This window comes from Manis javanica, chromosome X (genome assembly GCF_040802235.1).
Source record: "Manis javanica isolate MJ-LG chromosome X, MJ_LKY, whole genome shotgun sequence".
Classification (NCBI taxonomy): Eukaryota; Metazoa; Chordata; class Mammalia; order Pholidota; family Manidae; genus Manis; species Manis javanica.
Genome location: NC_133174.1, coordinates 4571321 through 4596569, shown reverse-complemented (window position 1 = coordinate 4596569; position 25249 = coordinate 4571321). Strand labels below are relative to the sequence as shown.

Sequence of the window (25249 nt, the reverse complement as noted above, 5' to 3'; positions counted from 1 at the left end):
AAAATTAAAACAAAAGAAATACCATTGCCCACTCACCACTTCAGCCCGCAGGGAGAGATTGCTGCCACCCAGGAAGAAAAACATGGTGGGATCCTGCTTCTGAGCTTTATAAGAGGATCCACGCAGTGAGGCTAGGATGAAGAGCTGGGAGATTTTAAGGCCAGGATCACTCCCCCACTGCTAGAAACAATAAATACGGCAAGCAGAGCAACTCCAGGAATAACAATAGACTTTTTTCCTGACATCTATCTCTGTGACAAGCACTTTGCTAAATACCGTACGTGGATTATCTTTTTAATCTTTCCAAGCATCCTCTGACATCCTGTCTTCAGTAATAAAAAGAAAAATTATGATCATAGTAATCCTTCATGCTTGGTTGCTATTGCCCCAAATATTTCTGTATAATGACAGCTTTTCATTTTACGATTTGTGGAAAACTTTGCTTAAAACGAAAATGTGTTTGTTGAGGAAAGGCATTAATAGTGATTCCCCTCAAAATGTAAGCAGCTGAACAGGCAGCCTCTGGGTATCATTGTGTTCCTCCTTTTGACGGGGTTTGAGCCGGTAAGACGGGCAGCATGGAGTTCCCGCGGGGGCTGGGCAGCAGAGTTGGCATGGATGGGGCTGCTCAAGGCAATCCTGGCTGGGTTCTGGGGTTTCCGTTGAGGTCTGACCATTCTACAAGTGGGACGGAAGGAAGCTAATCAAGGTGTGCCATGCACATGACTTCTCAAGGCCTCAGTCCTCTTTTTCTTTTTCTTGTTGACCCTCTGCATTTACCAAATAAAACATCCTGTTTCCAGCAGTAGGTCTAAATCTAGTGTCATCTGCTTTCTGCCTACTTACCAGTCTCCTCTCCTGTTCTCTGCTCCAATCAGCAGTCTTACCTACCGCTTTCTGAACCTCCTGAGGACCATCCTGGCCAGTTCTTACCTCTGTTCTGAGATGATCAGTTGGGACATAACATCCAAACGCACCGTAACTCTGACCCTTGCTTTGATCGACTGCGGCTGCTCTTTGTGGGGCTTCACGGCTGAGCTGAAGCACTGGCTTCAGGATGGGGGCTGTTGACTGCGGAGAATGTGTAGAGACACCTGTGCCAGTCATGATATGGGATGACGGGGGTGAATATATGTCGGGCATCAGAGCAAAAGCCTGCCACAGAGATGTGGTCCATAATATAATAATGATAAGCATGTATTGGTAATAGTCACGTCCGAGGCATATTAGCCCACTGGAAATACTTGGTGAGCCAGCATTTGGGGCAGGCATCGTGGCCTTTGACGGATGCCATCCTGCTGAGGATCAGCAGCACGTTCAGCTGCTAGTGTGAAACAGTGAAGCAGAAGGGGCGCAGGAAGCCCTGTTGGGGACCCTGCTCTAGTTGGGGGGCTGATACTGAGGTGAAAGTGAGTAGATCCTAACACACGAGAGGGGCTGAGAGGGTGTAATCCATTCCCCAGGAGCAGTGCAGCCCGTGAGGGCCCCTGAGGGACCCTTACCTCCTCCAGGGGGCCTGCGCTTCTGCGCAGGAGGAAAAAGCCCTGGAAGCTGAAGGGTCCCTCCACAGGGGCCCTCGGATCTGACTCAAGAAGGCTAGCGGTCCCCAGACCGTGACCCTGGGGAAAAGAGCTTCAGGAGCTCACTTTGGCCCAGTCTGCAAGAGCTGAGGCCATCAAACAGCCCTGGGTCTGTTTCAAAGGCATTCCACTGCGTTCCATCACTGGGCGGTGTGACCATGCAGCCCTCACACTGGGGCCAGGATCTCTGAGGGATGTGGGCCCTGCACGTCCCAGCAGGAGCCACCTCTGCACAGAGTGAGCAGAAACGACCCCTCCCCGAGATGCTGAGGGTGGGCCTCCCCCAGGGGCTTCTGCCTAGCCGCCTGGGTCCTGCTCTCAGCCTCTCCATGATGTGCTTCTCCATGGCCAGCCTCTGTGTAGGACTGCCCTGCAGTCTGCCTGACCCCCTGTGAGCTTGGGGTTTCTCACCAAGCCCAGGGCTCCTTTGATGAAATCTCAGTCTGCTCCTAAGGCCCTTTTGCTGGCTCCCTTTCTGCTAACATTGCTAGGAATTAAACCAGGTCCTGTATCTGTCCAGTCTTGGCCACCCCCCCACCCGAGTCTAAACTATTTCTCTCATGTAAACCCTGCCAGTAATCATACTAACGTCATGCCAGGCTGTTGATGTACATCCCCAGCTTCAGTCCCACCTCCTCCCACCAGCAACCACAGATGTGTACAGAGATGAGGGCCCGTCGAGGATGCTCGGAGCTCAGGATGGGGGTGGGTGGGTGGATTCCCGATGAGCTACGGTCATGGGTCTGTGTAGCTGTTTTGGGGGGTTGAGTCTGCAGAGGAGAGTTAGTACCATATGTTAGGTTTCATCGCTAGAACTTTGGCACTGGGCTAGCTCTTCTAGCCCAAGATCTTCACGTTGAAGAGGAAAATTTCTCATGTTACATAATTGTGATTTATTCAGTGGTTTGGGGAATCCTTTATTATTCAGAGTTATTATTGGGAATGGGATACATTAAGATACGTTATTGAGAGTAAAAGAGCACAATGCAGTATATCCATACAATGGAATTGGACAATAAAATGACTCAAGTATGGATTTGATTTTTCTGACAGTATAACTGAAGCAAATATACCACACCATTTAGCAAAATGTAGAACATTATGCTAAATGCAGGAATCCAGATAGAGAAGGCCACATGCTGTATGTTTCTGTTTATATGAACCATCTAGAACACACATCAATGGAGAAAGAAAGTAGACCAGTGACCATGAGGGGCTGGGGGACAGGGAAGGGGTAACAGCTGCTCATGGGTAGAGGTTTTTCATGGGATAATGAAAACATTAGAAAATTGGTGGTGACAGTCGCATAGGCTTGTGAATATATTAGTCACAAAAACTGTCCTACTTTAAATGAGTGAAGTTTTTGTGTGTGACGTATCTTGAGAAACTTGCTGTAAAAATGTTTTCAGGAAGATATATCATTGGTTAAGTTTTCTCTTAAAGGAAAACAAAAGTAATACTCTTCTATCTGTATTGATGTTCTTAAAATCAAGAGCTTAGACGTTCAAACATAGGAAATGGGCTTCCTTGTCTCATTCCCAACCTTGAACGGTAAAGACCCGGAGACCACAGATCTTCATTACAGGGAGATGGCCTCTGCTGCCCCGACCGACTACCCCGGCCGAGCCCAATCTGACATAAAATATCCCAACCAAAGGAGAAACCAAAATTTTAGTCCTGTGGAGTGAGAAGTTTCCACGCAGAAATTCTAATGGATGAGAAATCGCAGTCTTAATATTCGTTCCTTGCGCAGTGAATGTGCAGCCATGCGACGTGGTGGATGTGTATCATTGCATTTAGTTATCCTGGTGGTCTCGGATATCAGGCATTGTGGTCATGCTTCACAGATGGGTAAACCATGGTGCAGAGACGGGAGTCCCGTGTGTCCATCCAAGCACATCCAGTGAAAGAAAAAAAGAAGCTTTTTCACAGGAGATCTGACCATGTGCGAACTCCCCCTCCTGTGAATCGGTCGAGATCAAAAGCGTCCACAGTGTACATTCACCCCAACTGCTGACTCTGGAGGAAATGCCCAGCGCCCGCTTCCCTGCTCATGTGTGCGTATTGCTCAGCACCCTGTGCAAAGCGGCCCGGACGCTCGCCCTTCTAGGCAGCTTGAAGTCTTCGTTTTGCATATGTCTGTGCTTATTTCATGAAGTCAAGGACAAAACTGGACTTACAGTACAGACACATTTGTCCTTTTAGGAAGAGAAAAACACAGGATGGCAAAATTGGCCTTTTGTTAGTGCAGTGATTTAAAAGTTATATCGCTCACAAGTATATGTGGTTTTCGATTAGAAACTTATTTAATGAGTCCGTATTTCTTTTTCTTTTTCTTTTTGCAGAACAACGGTTCCCTGGTTTGGTGCCAGAATCACAAGCAATGTTCTAAGGTACGTTCCCTACAACTGTGTCGATATTTTTTAAAACTTAATTTTGGAATAATTATAAAGTCATGGGAAGTTGCAAAGATGCTACAGAGAAATCACATGTACTCGTCATCTTGTTCCCACTGATACTTACACCTCACGTATTTGTTGAACGATATCAAAAGCAGCAAAGGTGACACAGGAACCGTGCATGTGTGTGGATCTGATGTTTTGGCACATGTAGATTCAATGAGTATAGTCACTCTTGCAGTCAACAAACTGTCAGTATTTCTATCTACTACCTTATTTCTCTCTTTATTCTGCAATTTTTTAAATCAAAAACATCTTGTGGTTCAACCAGAAGATTTACTGCCTTCTACTTACACATCAGTTACTTTGTATGCAGTTTTGTAAACTTTTTCGATATTGTGATTCATCAGAACAATATATTTGGGCATTCAGGTGACCAAAGTATCTTTTTCATATATTTGGCCCTCATCCTTGATTCCTGGCTCACAGCTTCCGAAACATTTTCCTGAGCTGCGAGAGCAGTGGGGGGCTTCTGCTTTTCTAATATTTGGTCTCTTGACCTCGGTTCCTGAAATCCCTTCAGGACTTGAAGGTGAGGTGGGTGTCTTGCTTATTCCCAACAAGTCCCTTTCCATCACACTGGGTGGTTGATGTTACCGAAGTGATTTTGTTCCTGAGGATGGGGCTGGTTGCCAGGGAACCAACCTTGGGTACAGGGCTGGGACTCAGTCCTAGTCCTTGATTCCTAAGGAGGGCAGGGCCTGGAAGCTGAGTCAGTTACCATGGCCAATGATTGAATCAATCTTGCCTAGGTAATGAAGCATCCATTAAAAAAGAGTTGTGGGGTGCAGTTCAGAGAGCTTCCGTGAACATGAGCAGACGTATGTGTGGGGAGAGTGGCGTACAGGAGGCTCTGAGTCCCTTCCCCATGCTTCGCCCTCTGCATCTCTCCCATCTGCCTGTTCCGGAGTCACATCCTTCTATAACAAACTGGTGATCTGGTAAGTCAAGTGTTTCTCTGGGTTCTGTGAGCCGCTTTAGCAAAGTAATTGAACCCAAAGAGGGGGTCATGGTTCCTGCTTCTCTAGCTAGACGTGGGATCAGCATCTGAAGTGGGAAGTGGTTTTGTGGGGCTGAGCCCTCAACCTATGGGCTCTGACTTCACCTCCAGGTAGCAAGTGTCAGAATTGAGCTAAATCGTAGGGTATCCAGCTGGTGTTGGAGATTGTGGAAGGGAACTACCCCCCCCCAAAAGAACTTGGAATTGAGTGCGGAACTCTTAGTTGGTTAAGTAATTTGATCCTTAAAACAGTCTCTTTTCCACTGTTGAATGCTCCTTGATGCACACGTGTACTCTCAAGTTGTCATACTCATTCATATGTTTAATAGCATACATTTCTCACCTCCCACAACATCACAGTATTTTAAAAAGAATATTATATAAACAAATAAAGTTTACAATTTGCTAAAAATAGTGGAGCACCTTTGGGATCGTAATAGTGTCTGATGGATATTACTATGGGGCCTAAAACTGAAGCATTCCTTTATTTTGTAACCAAAATTTTATCTGAGCCATACATAATACTGAAATAACATATTTATAAAGAATGTTATTGTTGTGAAACGTCTTCCAGGCACATTGTCTCAAAGTCAGTGATTGTAGAATGATATTCTTAAACCAAAAACTTTATTATAATGATGCATTCTTACATTCATGCATGCATTGTGTCACTTAATGCACGTGAATATTATTAAAAGTAGAGCAGAATTCTGAAATGATTGGGAAATCATTTGGTGAAAATAAGCTTCACTGAGCTCTGACTTGCTAGATCCTGGATAGGAATGAAATGTCTGGCTTACGAGGTCTTCCCTCTTTTTATGTAATAATAACGTAAGCATTTGCTCTGATGTTTTCTGATGTCTGTTATGTTAGCTCTTCAACTGGAACTTTGGGTAACTGGCTTCTGTCACCAACCCAGGAAAGTCTCTCTCTATACACGTCCCCTTTTCTCCTTACCCTATCAAGAAAATAGGTAATCCTTTTTTACACACTTAAAAGAAATTTGAATGGAAAAGGTTCATTTGAACTCTGTTTTAAGTATCCTAATTAAAGGAAATTGCACCTTAAGGGACAACAGATTGTTAAACCATATTTTGTAATTGAAAGATGAAGGCTGACAGGAGACTGAATTTCACAAGAAAAGAAATAAATTCCTTTTGCAGGAAAGCAAGAATAAATCAGTAAGTGACAGCTGACTCCACCAGGAGCTTCGGCACACAGTACAAAGCTGACCTGAGGGTTGCCTTTCTCTTTGTTGTTGCAAATACGTCTTACATGTTAATCAAAGTTTATCTCCTTGGGGTTTTGTTACCACCAGGTGCATTTGCAAGTAATTCTGATTGTGTGTCTTTTGAGATTCATGAAGCACCATGGACACTTTCTGTCTTAATTTTTAGGTCGATGAGGTGAACGGTGAGTGACACTGATTCCATTGTACAGATGGGGAAATAGCCTAGACGTGTTCGATAATGGTCTTGCAATCACTTAGCCAGGCAGTAGAGGTGTGTCCCAAAGCTTTGGAACACTGTCCCCTATATTGGGTTGCATACAGTTCAGCAACTTGAAAACACATTTTGAAGAAATACTGGGACAGAAGAGCTAAAAAGTAAAGTAAAACAAAGAACCGATGTTGATTGTATAACTTTCTGCTGTATTTTAAAAGAGTAGGTTTGCATAATGTTTTATAGAAACCACACATTCCTCATCATTTCTGGTTCCCATCAAGTCTGCCACCTGCGCAATCCCTCCAGAATAGAATCTCTTCTTTGCATCTAAGACCAACTTGTCGGTCTGCCGCCATCTCTTGTTTGGACCAGTCCTGAGCATCTTGTTGTGTCTCTCAGCTTCTACTTTGCCCCACTCGAGTCTCCACATGGCTGCTGGGAGGACTTTATACATCTGAGCTGAATTACGCTGCTGTCTACTATGTACCTTTTTTTTTTGTATCCTTAATATATAATCACATGAGCAACATCGTGGTTACTAGATTCCCCCCATTATCAAGTCCCCCCCCCACATACCCCATTACAGTCACTGTCTGTCAGCGTAGTAAATGCTACAGAGTCACTACTTGTCTTCTCTGTGCTGTACTCCCTTCCCCGTGCCTTCCTGCTACATTATGTGCGCTAATCGTAATGCCCCTTATTCCCCTTCTCCCTCCTTTCCCACCCCCACCCCTACCCCCAGTCCCTTCCCCTTTGGCAACTGTGAGTCCATTCTTGGGTTCTGTGAGTCTGCTGCTGTTTTGTACCTTCAGTTTTTTCTTTGTTCTTATACTCCACAGATGAGTGAAATCATTTGGTACTTGTCTTTCTCCACCTGGCTTATTTCACTGAGCATAATACCCTCTAGCTCCATCCATGTTGTTGAATTTGTTTTCTTCTTATGGCTGAATAGTATTCCATTGTGTCTATGTACCACATCTTCTTTATCCATTCATCTCCTGATGGACACTTGGGTTGCTTCCATATCTTGGCTATTGTAAATAGTGCTGTGATAAACATAGGGGTTCATATGTCTTTTTCAAACTGGGCTGCTGCATTCTTGGGGTAAATTTCTAGGAGTGAAATTCCTGGGTCAAATGGTGTTTCTATTTTTAGTTTTTTGAGGAACCTCCATACTGCTTTCCACAATGGTTGAACTAGTGTACATTCCCACCAGCAGTGTAGCAGGGCTCCCCTTTCTCTACTATGTACCTTTTGATGGCTTCCCATCTTGCTCAGATAAAACATTGGCAGTATGCTTTCTGCCTGTGCTCTGTCCTTCTCAACCCCCTGAAGGCTGCTCTCCTTCCCCAGAGAGACACCAGATCATCCCCGTCCTCATTCCCATCTCAGCACAAAGGCTACGTGCTCAGCCTTGCTTTCCTGTATCACCCTCCCACCCAATTAACACCGTTGTCCACATCGCACTCTGACACATTATATAGTTACTCCTTTGTCTGCTTAGAGTGTCTCCTTCCCCAGAAAGTCAGCTCAGTGGGGCATCGACAGAAAGTCGGCTCTGTCTGCCTCGTTCCCTGCGGCAGCCTCAGAGCCTAGAATGGTGTTCGTAGTTGCCCAACAGACATCTGTAATACGTGAATGAAACCCATACATTCCATTTCTTCCTCCCCCAGAGCACTTCATGACTGCCTCGCCTTCAGGAAAAAAATAATGTAGAATCCATTTCGTACCTGTGTAACTTTGCAAGATGATTTATTATCATTCATTGGAAGAGCTATATACCTTTTTCTAACTTATCTCTAGCCCATGAAATAGAGTGGGTTTATCATGATGACCCTTTAAAGGGAACTGATTTAGTTAGAGAAAATGCATTCATTTGCTCATTTCCTGTTCTTTTCTCTGTTCCTTGGAATGCAGACCAATGGCAGGGGCTCCAGCAGCTATCTTGGGCCATGAATTGCCCTTGAGATCTCTTGCTCAGTTTAGGAGTTGATTCTGCTGCTGTTCTGGGGTTTTTCCTGACTCATTCCTCTGCCTGCTGTGAACTGTATAACTTCCTGAAAAAATCGTGGGCCAGCTTTACCAAAAGAATCATGTCTTCTCTTTCCTGCTTTTGTATGCCTATTATCAACGGGGAGGTCAAGAAGGTGCAGTCTGAGATGGCCCACTTTGCTGGGCCAGCTTCATTTAGGAATCCACAGTAAAGACCCAGAGAAATGGATTTCCTGGAAATTCCTCCATGAAGGTGATTTTTCACATTGAGAGGACATTTTACTCAGAGGAGTGTTGTTTATGCCTCAGCCCTCCAAAATACGCTGTTTGTGAAATTGGGGTCTTAGCCAAATTTCCATCTCAGATGATTAGGGGCTTGCTTTTTATAAAGATCCCAAATCTACCCAAAAACTATTCCTTTAGAAAACTTATTTTTAGTGCTTCAATTTTCGTCGTAACCAGGTCATAAAATCATCTATTTCTAATTAAGAACGTAAACATGTGCTTTGGGCATAAAAGAGAAAAATGTGTTTTTTTATTCTAGGTCTTTCTAATCAATTTTTATCTAAATATAATTTTCTTAATCCAAACCATCCTAATACTTTTTGGAATAAAATATTATTGTGGCACTATAAAACATGCTAATAAAATGTTAATAAAATTCCATGTTAATGGTACTTTTAAGTTAGTTCAGTTTTAACAACGTGCATGATTTTAAGAACCTCTTTTAATCTCTTAAGTAGCAAATCATCCTATACCAAATAGAATGTAAATTTCCTAGTTTTTTCCAATACTCCACAATGGACTGGCTGCTCAGGCTTCTCATTTATGTTTCCAGTTTAACATTTTCTTTAAATACGTTTGTTCTAAAGGGAGCTTGTTTATTTCCACACATACTCATTGAGCACCTCCTGTGCGTCAGCCCCAGTGATGAAGGAATACACAGCCCAGTTCATCTTTGCTCTTTGCCTCTTGGGCTTGCTGCACGAACCCCCTGCAACAAGGTTAATGCACATGCCTTTAGAGTCCCCAGTATTGTAACGACAGGCCCCCTCACTCCCCTTCTCCTCACCTCACCCACTGGTGCACTTGTAGGATCTACACTTATTTTTCTCTTTGCTGATTTCATCATTTTCGCCCCAGTTCTAGCTTTCTCTCCTTTCTCCCTTTCCAAGGTGCCCCTGAACTCCTCCAACTCATTGGTCGTGGTTTACGCGACTGTGGCCCTTTCAGATTCTGCTCACGCTCCTGAGGTTGGTTTTTCAGTCCTTTTTATTTTTGTCACTGATGACAATTTATCATACTCTGCTGGCAGCACACAGATAGATGTTAATTAAGTCAGAGCTATGTCTTCATAGAAGTGGGCAAAAATAACGTATCCAGTCTTTGGGGCAGTGTGCACGTCCTACTGAAGTAACAAAGACCCTCAGCCCGGGAAGAGCACAGACTCAAAACGCAGTAAGTGCAGCAGTGAGGACGCTTTCCTGAAAGCCGAGGACACACTGGGAAAGGGGAGTGCGGGCAACCTCAGACAGGAGGCCCTGTTTCTCAGGCTTCGTAGGAAGGATGCAGAGAAGAATTCTAAAGCTGGCAAGACTTTAGGAATGTTCCAGGGCCAAGACTTTAGGAATGTTCTAAAGCTGGCAAGACTTTAGGAATGTTCCAGGGCCAAGACTTTAGGAATGTTCCAGGGCCATTCTTTCATAGTACAGGTGCGGAATCTGTGCCTGACGCAGTCACCAAAGAGAATCTCCTCCTCAGCAGAAGGCCTTCTTAGAACCTGCTTCCCATTTTACATGATTCCACTGAATAACCAGCTGAATAAACGGAAGACCAGTTTAGGGATGGTTTCACAACATTTGCTGGGAGTCTTGAGTGGGTAGGCAAAAGACCCAGGTATTTCATCTCAGAGAAGTTAAAACAGTTTTTATAAACCATCCTATCGTGTTTGTATCTTTTTTGTCTTAGTGGTTTCCCTTTTCAATGGGACATTCCATTACACACTGTGATATTGTAATTTATAATAAGATACATATATATGTTCAGTCTACATCACTGTTTCTGGCTGGGAGCTCCTAAAACTTGACATTTCTTGAGCCCTGAGAGCAATGAAGTAGCTTTTGCCGTGTTAATGAGGTGATATTTGGAAAGCCCCTAATGAAGGGGACCGTTTGCCGGTGCAGCCAAGCCTGTGGTTAGAGGGTTGGAACTTCCGACTCCCACGCCCAGGCCTCCAGGGAGAGGAAGGGGCTGGAGAGGGAGTTCAGTGTCCAGCGGTCAATGACTTACTCAGTCATGCCTACGTGACGAAGCCTCCATAAAAACCCAGAAGGGCAGGGTTCACAGAGTTTCTGGGTTGGTGCCCATGTGCAGATGTGCAGAGAGTGGCACCTCGGAGAGGGCATGGAGGCCCCATGCCTGGCCCTCTGCATCCCTTCCATCTGCTTGTTCCTGAGTGACGTCCTTTTGTGATAAACTGGGGATCTAGTAAGTAAAATGTTCCTCTGAGTTCTGTGAGCCACTCTAGCAAATAAGTCGAACCCAAGGAGGGGGATGTGGGAACCTCTGCTTAAAGCCAGTTGGTTGGAATTACAGGTGATAACCTGGGCTAACAACTGGTGTCTGAAGGTGGTGGTGGGGGGTGCGTAAAGGAGTCTTGTAGACACGACCCTTTAATTGTGGCATCTGATGCTATTTCCAGGTAGATAGTGGCAGGATCGGGTTGAAATCTCACTCTGCTCCTGTCCGAGAACCCCTTGCCGGTGTGGGGAAGCCACCCCCCACACTCGCATTGTAATTAACATGTGGGGACACAAATGGCAGGCAGCAAAACGCAACTTCTGTAAAGACTAGATAGTAAATATTTCCATCTCTGTTAGCCTGTGAGTTCTCCATGGCAACTAGTCAACTCTGCCGTGGTAGCATGAATGAAGTTTTAGGGGATAGTGACAGGCAGTACATAAACAAATGAGTGGCTGTATTCCATTAACACTTATTTATGGACACGGACATCTGAACTGCATATAATTTTCACATGTCATGAAATTCAATTTTGTCCCAACCATTTAAAAAACATAAAAACAGTTCTTAGGTCACCAGCTACACAAAAATAGGTGCCAGGCTGGGTCTGCCTATTTGCCAAGTCTCTTCTATGTTATCTCATTCACATATGCAAAACCCAACTAAAGAAAAACATAGAAATTGCCACCTTCTCCCATCACAATGATGTATCTTGATAAATATACAAACTCAAACAGAAAGGGACAGTTTCTAACATCATTTATGGCACATGGTTGGTCGGCTTGTGAGGATGGATGCACGGCTGATAAGCAATAGTAAGAAAACGTCCAATCACAGTTCTTGAAAATGCAGCATTAAACTGTGATTATTAGCGCCAGTAAAGAATTGTGAAGCCCTTGACAATAAAAATAAAAGATTGCTGGAAGTCCTCTCCTCCTGTCCTCTTCCAGGTTCTCTCTGTGGTTCATTGTCTTGGAGCTGTTTCCTAGTCTGGAAGTGGTGGCAAGCTCATAATAATGCAGATGATTCTTGTCCATGGAAATGCAAATGAATTGTGTCCCGCAGAAAGCAGCTGATGCTTGCCCCATGAATAGCCCGTTATGCGTCTGTGGGTGAACCTCTTCCGGCATTCCCTATTTTGTGCGGATATGTTTCTATTTCTTGGCTTTCTCCTTTGAACCAAATCTCACATATTGGTGCTTGCAGCCTTCCTCAAGTTCAATCTTTGATGCACGTTCATTTTATATTTTCATGAGAGTCATGCATTTACTTTATAACCGATGAATCCTTTCACATTATGCTCGGTTACCTTTCCAAACCTTCCGTCTAAGACCGGCAGTCTCGGTGACAGCCCACCTGTCTGGGGAGGCTTGCACACACATCATCCCTTCGGGTGTTATAACTCACTTGGCTTTTGTTTCCCATTTGGTTTTGAGGAGATGTGCTGAAAAGCAGTAATTTAGGGCCCATTCTGGGTGCCTCTGCATGCTGCTTTGATCTCGGTGGGAGTTCCATTCTCTTAAGCGCTGGGACTCCAAATTCTCGGCCATTTTCCAGGTTTATTCAGAGTCAAATCTAGAGGTGAGGGAGATGGCATTTGCTCTTAGGAACATCTGGACGGCTTCATCTGACTACTGTGAAATTTATTGGAGAAGGGTCAAACCTCTGAAACACAGCCTCATGTTTTTGTTTTGTGTTAGATGATTTCTCATTGATGTGGTAATGATTGTAAATCCACAGAGCTGGGGGGAAAACATATCTTAGAGAGGAAAAGGAAAACTCAGGCATGTGTTGAAATAACGCTGTGTCCACATATCTAGGGACCAGAGTGGAACATCTTATATTTTGTTGGAGTTCTAATAAACAATGGATCAAAATTTCAGATGTTTTATATACCTTAAAATATTTAAATCTGTGGTAATACTGATATTCATGCAGTTTTCCTTTATATAATCAACTGCAAGGGCAAGTTGATGTGTACTGAGTATCTGTTGTCCAACATATTGATGTTGTTTGGGAATTACTGCTAAAATCACTATTGACAGTGATTGTCAAGAATAGCGTAGGTTTGTGCCATTGCAAGTAATACCCTTTGTAGAAAACTTCTCAAGTGGTTTAGTCTTTATTTTGGATACCAATGTTATTATTTCCGTAAGTAAAGGTCATGACATTATTTCTCAGGAGAGAGTAAACGGGATGTGATGATCTGAGAAGAGAAGAAAGCTAGTCTTTTATTTCCTTTAAGTAATAGAAGGTGGACTTGAAATTGGTATGGAATGTACATGAGAAAAAATTATCAGGTGTGTGAAGCCCGGCTGCTAGTCTCTTGAAAAAGAAATCTACACACAACATTATGTTAGCATGATTAATAAAGATGGCCGGAGGGAAAATTTGTCCATCCTGTAATATCGTTAAGTGGATAATAGCATGATTTTAAGTCACTCAAAGTCAGCGTCGGTCCCTGCGCTTGCCAACAGAAGTCTGTCTTAAGGGCGGCTTGAGCTCTGGGGTTGCACAGTCTGCGGGCAGATGGAAGCCGGATGACCTGCAGGCTTGACTGGGGCGCTGACACCATCTTCCCAGCATCCCTCTACAGGAACGTTCAGATGGATAGCATAGCTGATGTAAAGGCAGAAATGGGGGGAAGAAAAGAGAGAAAAGTGAGAGAAAATGAAACAGGCAAAAACAAAAATAACATAAATGGGGCGGCTAAATAAACATCTCATTTCAGAACCTCATTTGTTAATGGTGAGGAACGAGGGCTGAGATTCGAGAGAAACCGACACAGGCTGCCAGCAGGGTCCCCTCTAGCCGGAAGGCAGGTGGGCGGAGGGGTTCAGGATTCAGGCGGTCAGCACTTTGCTGCCCCTTCTGTCTGTCACCCCCGCCTGGAACGCAGGCTCCTAGTTCTAATCAGAGCCTCCAGGGCTGCAAGCAGCCAGAACCATGTCCCTGACTCACTTCTGTTCACACTGTCATTCTTAGGGTAAGTGTTCTCAGCCCTCACGCTGGGGACTTTATCAGATATATTAGTGGGCTTTGGGGTGGTCATTAGCCTGCCATAGGTGGAACATTCCAGCATGTATATATATTTTTTTAGCCGAAAAACTAGCCTGTTTGCTAAAGGAATATGCAAAGCTACACCCTGGGCTAGTTTAGTAGCCCACTCCATATTTAAGGGAAAGAGCAGATTTTTACTTAGATTGAAATCCGGCATGTAACATGTTATAGCCCAATGTGTTTCTGATTTGCTGAACCAGCTGTGAAAAAGAACCTTCCACCTGCTGTAAACTTCAAAGACTTGGGGGTACGGAGAAAGCACCTCCCTGTATGTCATCATTCTTAACTCTCTAGATCTCTTACCATTCACTTCTCCTCCCATTGGGTGAAGGCGCAAATGAAATCTCTTCTGTGGTTCACAATTCAAGAAGGGTTCCTGAAGGCTGGCTTTATAGAGGGAATCCATTCGGGCAAGTGAACAACATCTCAGGATGCATTTAAGTGGTGACTGTGGTCTGACAGATGTTTTTCAGGCTGTGATGTGTTCATCGGAAGGCACACCGCGCGTGAATGAGCGCCGATTCTTTGAAAATGTTGGTTGGGGTTTGACCTGCTGACTGGCCTATGCCGACCGAGGGCTGGAAACTGTGCATTTTAGGCAGGAGACAGCACTGGGTTTCAAGAGCCAGGAGGGGCAGAAGTGGTGGGTGGGCACTGAACATGGAATTATGCTGCCTTGTCCTGCCTTCCCCAAGACGGTCCCAGTCCATATACTCCCTACTGGGGTGAAAATTCTCATTGGAATTTAGCAGAGCATTTGTGTTGTTAATGTTGACCCCACCCTGTATGTAATCTTTCACATGACGTTGAAGTCTAGGTCTCTGTCATCTATACACATAGATCATCTATACATAGGAATTCCTCTTAGAAACTGATTTTTGTTGGTGCATAGTCTGTGTTGGAAATATCATTCTCTATTTTTATATTGAAGTCTCATCATTACATAGTCTTACATTGGTTTCCAGTGTACAACACAGAAGATCAACAGTTCCCCATATTAGTAAACCCTCACCCCCTCTAGTGCAGTTACTGTCAGTCAACACAGGAAGATGTTACAGAATCATTGTCTATACTCTCCATGCTGTACTATCATTCCTGTGACAGACTTACATTGTAATTGAGAATTTTTATGACCCACTGTCCCCCTCTTCATGTACCCACCCCAAGACCGCCCCATGGTAACCACCAGCCACTTCTCAGTGTCTATGAGCCTACTACTGTTTTGTTCATTTTGCTTTGTTGTTATGCTCCACAGATGAGTGAAATCATTTGGTACTTGTCTTTCTCCGCCTGGCTTATTTCACTGAGCATCATACCCTCTAGCTCCATCCATGTTGTTGCAAATGGCAAGATTTCCTTTCCTTTTCATGGCTGAATATTATCCCATTGTGTATATGTACCACATCTTATTTACCTTTTTATGTATTGATGGATACTTAGTCTGTTTCCATAGCTCGGCTGTCTATGTTTTTAAGAACAAATCATTACAGGAAAATAAATCTAGGTTTTAATGTGAATGGTTTTTATGAGTTGGTTGAATAAGGACGTACTCTTGCTGTCTAACTAACCTGAAAAATTGGGCGAGTAATTGCAAACTAAAATATTACCTAGTGGATTTGGAAGAATCTCCCTCATCCCATAAAGAACATTCAACCACCTTGGTGTATATGCATTTTGCAGCTGGTTTGGGTAGGAGAACTTGTAAGATTTCATTGCTCACAGCATGCTCTTCTTTAGGTGACATGTATGTGTGCATGTGTGTGTTTAATGGCAAAGGTGGGCATTTATTTTAAATTCTTTTTCAGCCTAAAATGACTGTAGACATGCTAAATGGGATATACCACTGAGGTCATCCCTTCTGTTTTCTTCTGGGTTCATAGAGAAATGCTTTTCCTAAGGAGGACCTTGGTCAAGTACGCCCTGTACTCTCCATGCATGTCTAGGCAAAGGTGGCTGTACCTTTGCACTCAAACGTCCTTGTTAGATCTTAAATTTTCACAGTGCATGTCAGAGCTCGCGACGCTTCTGCTAGCTAACAAATGACAATGTTGTGTTAACAAAGCTGAGACTTGCTAAGGAATAGAATATCACTCTCATCATGTCCTCGTGATACCAAAAAGCACCAGACAGAAGCAGCATTTACATTCCTGCGGCATATGTAGTTCCCAGATGCTCTAGAATATAAGCCTTGATTACGCCACTAAACTGTGTACCGTCCCCATCTCCAAGTCAGCCTTTAAGGAGTGGCTTGTACTGAATCGCATGTTGCTGCACTGCCACATGTGTCAGATTCTTCTCAGAGGCCATCTCACAAGCCCAGTCACCAAGGCCGCCCTGAGGACTGTGAAGACCTTGAAAGATGGTGCCATCCATCAAAGGAAGCTTGGGAGGGCATTCACTGTGTTGGCTTTATGAGCATTAATACTATGCTTCCCCTTGAAATTGGTAGGTGGTTTTAAGTTGTGGTCACTGTGGAACTTTGTTACCAATACTGTTTTCCCCTTAGAACTGGCTGTTAGAAAGCGGAGACCATCTGTAGCCCCAAGTTTCATGAGGGCACTCAAATGAATCACATGCATTTAGGGAACCAGCTTCACCCACCACTCCGTCTGCTTACTTTATTGTCCCAGCTTTTATTGCCCTTTCTCTCTTTTTCCTCTCCCTCTTAAGATTTGTTTTTTGGCCATATTACACACATCTTTGTAAAGTGTCTCGAATCCCTTAACAGGGAGAAAGGCCATAGATAAATCCATAAACCCATAAAATAGCAATGAACTAGAAGTTGCCATATTGTGGCTGAAACTTGCCCGATGAATTATTTAATGTTTTGAACCATTTCATGGTTAGCTGGGATGAAGTGACAGGACACCTAAGTTCATAGCAACGGTCTTCAAGCTGGGCAGCAATGATGCTGTAAGTCAGTGTCAATTGGGTAATGCCTGTAAGTGGGCCAAAGAAACGAGAAAATGCAACTTAAATGATGAAGCTGGGGTTGCAGGACAAACGTGCTGTGATGGGAAATGAAGTAACTGGAACCAAGGTGCAAAGCTTTTGTTGATGTGCGCCATTTGGGGCCAAAGGGGTCTGGCCTTGTCTTCACAGATCTTAAGTCATAAATAGCAGAGGTCAAAGAATAGTCTTTAAAACTGCACAATAAAGAAAGGGCTTCTCTCAACTGGGCCTTTTCAGAGCCCCGCTACCCATGTAGTGTGAGTTCATTTTCCATTTGTGTGGGGGGAGAATGGCTTCAAGTGTGCACTTTGTAAAGATTTCCTCTCTTTCTTTCCTTCTTTTTTTCTTTCTTTCTCTCTTGGTAGTAGTATAAATGTTTATATTAGTTTGCACGGAGAACCTTCTCTGTCTGCCTAGGTTGTGGAAGACCACACTGAAAATTTTAGGCATAGACACATAGACGTGGATGAGGTGGGATTCATGTTCTTTGCAACGGAAACTACCGTCGAACGGCCGGGTGGGAATTGTTATCAATAGCTCGGTTCGGGTTGATGTGCACATTGATTTTCAATGTGTATCTATGCTCATGCGGAACAAGAGAAATATGCTGGTGGTTAGAAAAATGGGGTTGCATGGCCTTGCCTCATTAAACAGTGTGCATCTTAAGTAATTACCAGTGACTAATTCAGCTTCACAGTCCACTGCTCACAAGAAGTGTCGAAGCAGCCGGGGCCGGGACCAGCCTGGCGCTGTGCAGGCAAAGATCACGTTAGGAGTCCAGCGGCCTGCAGATGGGGCCGACCCAGCCGTTTGCAGACTTTTCTCATGTGCCGGGGTGTCAGGTTTGTGCAAAGTGAGAGGCGAGCTGCCCAGCGCTCCCTCCGCCGCCGCTGCTGAAGGTGGGGCTTCTGACGGCCCGCGGCTCCCGGTTCTCACAGCTCAAAGGGTGAACTTGGGCCGCCGCCGAAGAATGGGCTGTTTCCCAAGAGAAGCCGCACAATGGCTTCAGGACTATTAAGCTGCGAAGATTCATGCTTCTGCTTTTGGGAGTGTGTGTTCAGCGACTTTTCCTCGGGGAGGGAGCAGGGCGTGCGGGTGTTGGCTTTGTACATCCAACTGGGTGTGCATTTTCCCCTTTTTGTGTGAGGAAATAATGCCCGCACTGAGGCTCACCCTCCCCTGCCCCTAAATCCTTCCACAAAGAGATACTGATGAAGGCTGGCATTCTGAGGAACTAAATGCTGCTTTTTCTGCTTCAGCGAGCACAGTGTACGGCGTCCGGGAATTCACCCTCGGGCCGTGAGCCCCTCTCCGTCCGCTAGCGCTCTCTGGGCACAGAAAGCACCCCTTCTCAGAACCTTTTGAGAAAGCCACTGAGCTGTGCAGGCCGATCAACTGTGAACCGTGGTCGTCTCGGAAGTGCTGCACGAAGCAGCGTCATCGAGAAGTGTTTTAGGTCCCCGGGAAGCCTGTTGCTCAGTCCGGGGCAGCCCCTCTCCGAGGGCCGGTTCGCGGCCAGCATGTTTCTGTGCCGTCTTTTAATGCTCTGGAAGGCTGCTCCTTCTGTGCCCATCCTCCACCTCTGCCCCGTTTACTCTGTGGATGTTTCCCTGTTTCATTTCTTGGTCATTTGGGGACAAAAACACAATGACCCTCCTTACAACCTTTGTTTTCCGACGGGTAATGGAGAATATTACAAGAAGTGAACTCTGAAGAGAGGTTAAATCTCACATGCTGAGAAGCTTTCCTGTTACTTCTAAACCATTTTCTGCCTAATCCTGGTACCATATCTGCTGGAAAAACATTCTTGGTTGGCAGAGCCCCATCTCCATGCCTGTGTGCCACTGTGCAAAAATCCCCCAATATCTTAACCCAAACTGTCTTTCTGCTGCAAGGCTGTCTGTGTTTTCATCAGGCTGAAGGCAGGACCCATTTGCCTGCATTCTGCTTGGATTTGCAGGGTAGTGAATGTTCATAATGCATTTATAACATCAGTAAGAGCACAAATCCAGCCTTAAAATATTTAAAGAACAGACGTGAAACCTCTGTCTGTCACCAGAATCTAACAGAAACCGGAGCACGTCAGATACTTTCCAGTACTTGCGATTCAGAGTGAGAACTCCCAATTTCTGGCCAATGAAATATCCCCCTCCCACCTGCCTTATCCTTCCGGGTATTCCCCCATCTGTACATACACGAATCACTGCGGTATTTCCCTCTTGAGCCCTGAGTTCAACTCCTGCCTGGTCATTTCTGATGTATGTCCTATAAAGACACCTCAAGTTACCATGTCCTAATTTAAATGCCTGGTTTCTACTGTTTGCACCAGAGGCGGGGAACAGGGCGGTGGAGACGCTGTCACTTACAAGTTCTGTGATGGGGACCAAGCTGCTGATTTGTCCTGCCTTGAACCTACTACCCCTGCCCATGGATCCTCAATGTTAAAGAAGAACATGAATGAAACACCCAAGTGACAAACCTCAAAATCCTCCCCAGGCCAGTCTTTTACCTTTACATCCATCCTGCGGCAGAGTCCTTCCTATTCATTCATCTCCCGCCGTGTTGCCATCCTCTCTTCTATAACTCAAGCAGGGATTGTCTCTGAAATATACTAGACCCGTATTTTTTTCTTCCTGTGGCGGCCCCAGCTTCAGAAAGCAGCAGGTTTTCTCAAGTACTTGCAGGCTTAAGAATCTCCTGGTGAATTTGCTCAAATACAGACTCCAGAGAGTCCACTTGAGCACATCTGGTGGGCTGCGGCCTGAGAGTCGGCATTTCCGAGAGACTTCCAGGACATTCCGATGCTACTGGTCCAGGGTAGCTTTGAATTTCTCACCGTTAAATCTGGTGGTAGCTGGAGGGTGTGTTTATCAAATTGAGGCAGTTTCCTTCTCTTCCGAGTTTACAAAGAATTTTTTGCCTGACGAGGCATTGGATTTTGTCAAATGCCTTTTCTGCATCTATTGGTTTGATCATTGGATTTTTCCCTTTTAGCCTATAGACTACATTCATTGATTTTCCATGTGGGACGTGCCTGGCACTGCTGGCATACATCACACTTGGTCATGGCGTGTCATGCTGGCACTTTTTTGGATTCGATTTTCTAATATTTTCTTGAGGACTTTTGCATCTCTGTTCATGAGAGATACTTGTTTTTCATCCTGCTTATTATTGTTCATTGGTCCTCTTGGATCTTAGGTGTCTGATATGATTCTATCCTCAGCTGTGTCCTTATAATAATAAGTGGGTCCAAGGCACCCTTCATCTGTCTTACCCTGTTTTTTATCCCTAGCTTTTCCTCTGGTTCTTCTTAGGCCTTCCACCTCTCTCCATCCAATGCCTGTCTGTTTTTGCATACTGCCTGCTTTCGCCAGTGGATCTCCTTGCATGTTGTCATTGTCATTGTCAATTCCCAGGCTCATAAGTCCAGCATCCGTGCCGTGTCTGCTTCGGATGCTTGCGTTTGCTCCTCACACCGTGTTTGCCTTTTAGTATGCCTTGTAATTTTTTTTCTTGATGGCTGGCTGCGATCTGCTGGGTGGAAGCAAGGGCTCTCAGGAGGCCTTTAGGAGTGTGGTGCTGAGGCCTTGGGGAGAGGACATGATCTGTAGTCCTGTGATTAGGTCTCAGTCTTCTCATGAGCCGAGACCCCTGGAATGTGAGCTTCACAAGAGTTTCTGGAGCTTTTTTCCTTCCCCTTTAAGCAGGACAGAATGGCTGAAGCCAGGGGGCACTGGGCATCCCCCTTCCCAGGTCAGGTAGCCTCTGATAACCTCCACAGGCTAGGCTCTGGTGAACTGATCCCCCAAGGCAGCCCGTGCCCGAAACAGAGTGCTTGGCATTTGTTGAAATGGCTGCACTTCTTGAGGGGCTATTTTCCAGTACTTTTACTGTGGTAATCCGGCTGAGCTCTTAGAGGTGGATCTCACACTTTTGTGGGACCCCCGTCCCGCACAACTGGGTCCCCCTGAAGTTTCTGACTCCCAGGCACATCACACAGCGTCTCCAGCAATCTGTCAGTTGTGGTTCAGGTTTCCCTCCTCAGCTGTGGTTCTGTGTGGTTCCTACTTGTGGATTTCTGCTCTGGGAAGTTTCTCTGTCCGTCTGTCTCCCTGACCTTGGACCAGTGGTTTGTTCTGTGATCTCCGTTGTCTTACAGATCCAGGCAGAGTGTTAATTATTCTGTCGCTCAGCGTTTTATTAGGTGTTAACGTGGAACAGCAACATGCAAGTTCTTTGCTTGGCATCAGAAGCTGATGTGTCCATGCTGTATGTTTTTGCTGTGAAATTATCCTTTTCCACTAAGGGCCTGATTGGATTTCTTTCTTCTGTGCAGCTGTCCCTGGCCTTTGTATTTCTTTAGTCCCAGGACCAGCTACGCAGTTCCTCTCTGTTCACATTCAGGGCCTTGTCATTTTTTTTTGCTCTTACAGGTTTGCACGTGGAGCCTGAGATTCTTGAGGCTGAAACCTCAGTGTCCTCACCACCTTTATTATAGTTTGGCTTGTCCTTCTCAGCTCACTTTCCATTTGGGAGATGGTAGTTACATGCCAGCTCTTGCCTGACCCAGTGCTTCTGCAGGGTTAAGTGGGCTGTGGGGTGGGAGTGGGTTGGGTATAAATGTAGTCATGGAATCAAAATTCTTCAGTTCTGGGCTCTCAGAAGTGCCCGCCAATCAGTATGACTTTTTCATGTCCTTTGTGCACATTAGCAGTCATCGGACATTTTTATGACTTCTAGAATCTTCCTGAGATGTGTGGATAGCAACTTTGGCTTGATCTTTCCATCATGATGCTAATAGTTTTCATTAGGTTGTTCAAGTTTGCAAAAGTCTTCACATAAGTTCATACCATTTGCTTTCCTGAGCCTCTTTCTCACAAGGGAAGGGAAAGTATTGACTTTCTTTGGCTGTTCTGCAAGAGATGATGTAGAGAGTAGCCTTCTCAGAGTCCTGTGGCTACTGAGATGTGAGAACAGAATGAGCCCCAGCATCCTGGGTAACTTTGAAAGGCAGGGGTCTGGGAGACAGGAGCCCCCCTGCATGGAAAGGGAGGCATTCAACTTCAGCTGTGGTGCCCCCCTATTTGGTACTTTGGCTATAAAAGGGAAGAGACTTAAGAGGGAAGTCAGGGTTTTGAGAGGCTGCACAACCTCTCAAATGATGGATTTGGTTGTATTCTCTTGAATGTATAGAAGTACAGTTTCTTCTTCACATTTTACTAGTTTCATTGGTACAGATTGTCATTGCTCCATTTATAATTGATATGGAAGGAAAACTTCTCGTCTACCCTCTTAATTTTCTCTAGCTTGGCCTGTTGCCTACAACTTGGCATTTATGCTAGTTTGGAGGCGGGGCCCAAGAACATTGGGAGAACGTAGGGATGGGCTCCTGAAACTTCTGCTCCAGTGTGGCGCTTGCGACTTCTCATGGCCCATTGGCCAAGCAGGTCCCCGCGCCTGGAATGAGGTCAGTGGGGCAGAGAAGGATACGAAGGCGTGGTTGCAGCTGCCCTCCTCTTCTGGGGGCGGGCAGAGAGCGTTTGGGATCAGCATGCAGTCTACCTTATAGGAAATCAGTTAGAATGATGAAATAGTGGTTTAGTCCCTGGGCATTTGGACAGGTCTGCAAACAATGTTAGTAATGGGGAACACTTTGACCTATTTATGTCTTCAAAGCCTGAAATGACAGTGAACATGCAGGATTGGTGATTTTAGCCTGAGACCCAAGCCTTCATTTATTTAGCTCTGATGGAGACGGTGTTCTTTTGTAGTATCTATCATGAAACCACTCTGAGATGGGATTTTCATGCAACTTGAATAAAATCGTGTCATTTTTTAATACATGAAATTCAGGCAGTGCTATTTGATATACACTGTGTGCATAGTGCTCTGCTGGAAGTCATTTTTCTGTGGGTTAAACTTTTAAATTATTTTACTTGTTATTCTGCCTAATATCTTGGCTTTATCCCAGGGTGCAGCCAGGCAACTCTCTGGCTTGGGCTGAATCTTTTTATTCACTGCACTTCCTTCCCTAGCAACTTATCTTGTAGAGCTGCAAATGTGTGAGATTGGCACTTTAGGTGAATCATCTAGGATCTGTTCAAATGTATTTATTTCATATTTATAGCTATTTTTGCTATTTTACACTACAAATTACTGGTGCCGTGTCACATAACGTATTATGTATGATGCACCTTTTTGTCCAGGTCCCATCTGAGGGATCCCCTCCTTTAGACCAAACTTCTGTATTGAGGAGGTCTGGGTGCTGCTCAAGGCTTTGTATTTCCAACAAATTCCCAGGGGATGCCGGTGCTTCTGGCCCACGGGCCATACTTTGCCCAGCAACAGTACCCAGCTCAACAGGGAGCCCTAAAGCTTGTGGAGGTAGCACATGTCTAACACTGCTAATTAGTGGCAAAGATTATGACACACTTTCCATTTTATCATGCACGACTGGTTTTTTGTTTTGTTTTTTTGGTTTTGCTCCTATTGGAAATTATTTTGTCCCCCCAGCCATTATTTTATTTCATTCCCAACTAAAACTCATTTAGAGAAACTGAGTTCCAGGAAGTTTATTGTTATTATTTTACAAAAGGAGAGATGCTATGTGGTAGGAGTTTCTTTTCTGTTGGGGTGAAAGTCTCCCCCATAGCAGGCTGCTCATCACCCAGAAGAGCTTCACTCTGAGGCAGCCACATGACAGAGGGAATGGTCTGCACCCCGGCCCGTGGGCACACGCAGGAGAGCGGGGCCTTGACGCTGAGCATCCGCAGCTGGGCAAGCGTCCCTCCGTCTCTGAAACACTGTCCTTGGCTAATTCAGCTGTTGAGCCCAAGGAGAGATGCCTGTCTATGGGGCATATTTTCAGGGCTGCTCGTGTTGCCTGAGTCAAAGCAAGGTGCTCTCTGCTGTGCTCACCCATCTCGGTGCAGAGGTGACCACGGGTGTGAGGTGGTGTGTGTGTACGTGCACGTGGGCCGCACAGCTAGCCGGGATGCACAACCGTGCTGTCCACTTGTCTCTGCATCCTGATAAAACATACGTTCAGATTTAAGAAGTTACCCTTTTAACCACTTTTAAGGGAATATTTCAGGGGCTTCAGTACATCCACATCGCTGTTCAGTCATCACCACCATCCATCTCCAGAACTTACTCCTGTTCCCAAAGGACACTCTGTCCCTGCTGCACACAAGCTCCCACCCTGGTCCCACACCCCCGGGTCCCACCACCAATTGTCCATTTGGTCTGAGATTAGGACGGCCCCAGGTGCCTCATGCAAGTGGAATCCTATGGTATTTGTCCTTCCGTGACTGGTGTATTTTGCTCAGCCTAATGCACATCTTTTACAGCCAAGGTTTTATTTTGTTCATTGTGTTTTATTATTATTTTTTTACTCTGAACTGTTGACATAAAGGGACAGTGTTATCCTTTAATCTCTCAGACCCTGAGTTGAATAGTACTCATGCGAATCGATGGTCCTTGAACTCTTTGTCCATCGGAGAAGCCCTTGAACCTGGCAAGCCTGATAGCGTTTGCATCACAGGGAGAGGGAGCTGTTCATTTTGGCGACTCGGGTAGCCCTTCACTTAGGAGGCTGTTTTCTCTGCAGAGCCAATGACCCGTGGGGTCCCGGCTGCTGCCACACTAAGTGGCGTGTGTTCCCGCTGTGGACTTCTTTCATCGGCTCCTCTATTATGTGCCTGTTTCCTTAAGTGGCTGTGCATCTTCTTGGGAAGAGAAACTGTGGTCACAACCTCTGGGCTCCCATGGGCTCCCGACAGCTGGGCAGGCAGTTTTGTTCTGTGTGTTGGGGCACCGAGATGGGCCGTGCTCAGTGAAAGGGGATGGAAACTTGGAGAATGTGCAGTGGGTGAAACCAGCGGTGTGTTCTGAGAGATGTTCCTTCACGTTCCCCAGAAACAAAGACTTGGTCACTTTACAGGGGTTCCGAAGGAATATCGCTCTGGCCAAGTTTTGTGAAATTGCACGCTGTTGTCTCTAATGCCCGTGTTTGTTCTTCACACTTTCAAGTACTATTCCTGGCATCAGAATCTTTTCGTAGCTTCACCCTCCAAGGACTTGAAGGAGAAATTCAAGATTTTACTGTGTTTTACCATCCTGCTGAGTACCATTTCTTTCTGGCAGTGTCCATAATATTTCTTAAAATGTAGAACTGGAAGCTGAGACATCTCTGGAGGCCCTTGGGGGTCAACCGTTTGTCTCATGCAGAATGCCCTCCGA

General features: G+C 45.2%; 1 protein-coding gene across 2 annotated transcripts in view; it reads left to right on the top strand.

Moving 5' to 3' along the window:
* The window catches only part of ANOS1 (anosmin 1), a 154390-nt gene that overhangs the window by 29141 nt on the left and 100000 nt on the right, over positions 1 to 25249 (top strand). For both annotated transcript variants that reach the window (XM_037013428.2, XM_037013427.2), the window contains exon 2: positions 3926 to 3973. In XM_037013428.2, the coding sequence (XP_036869323.2) occupies positions 3926 to 3973 (48 nt within the window). The remainder of the gene's footprint in view (positions 1 to 3925; positions 3974 to 25249) is intronic.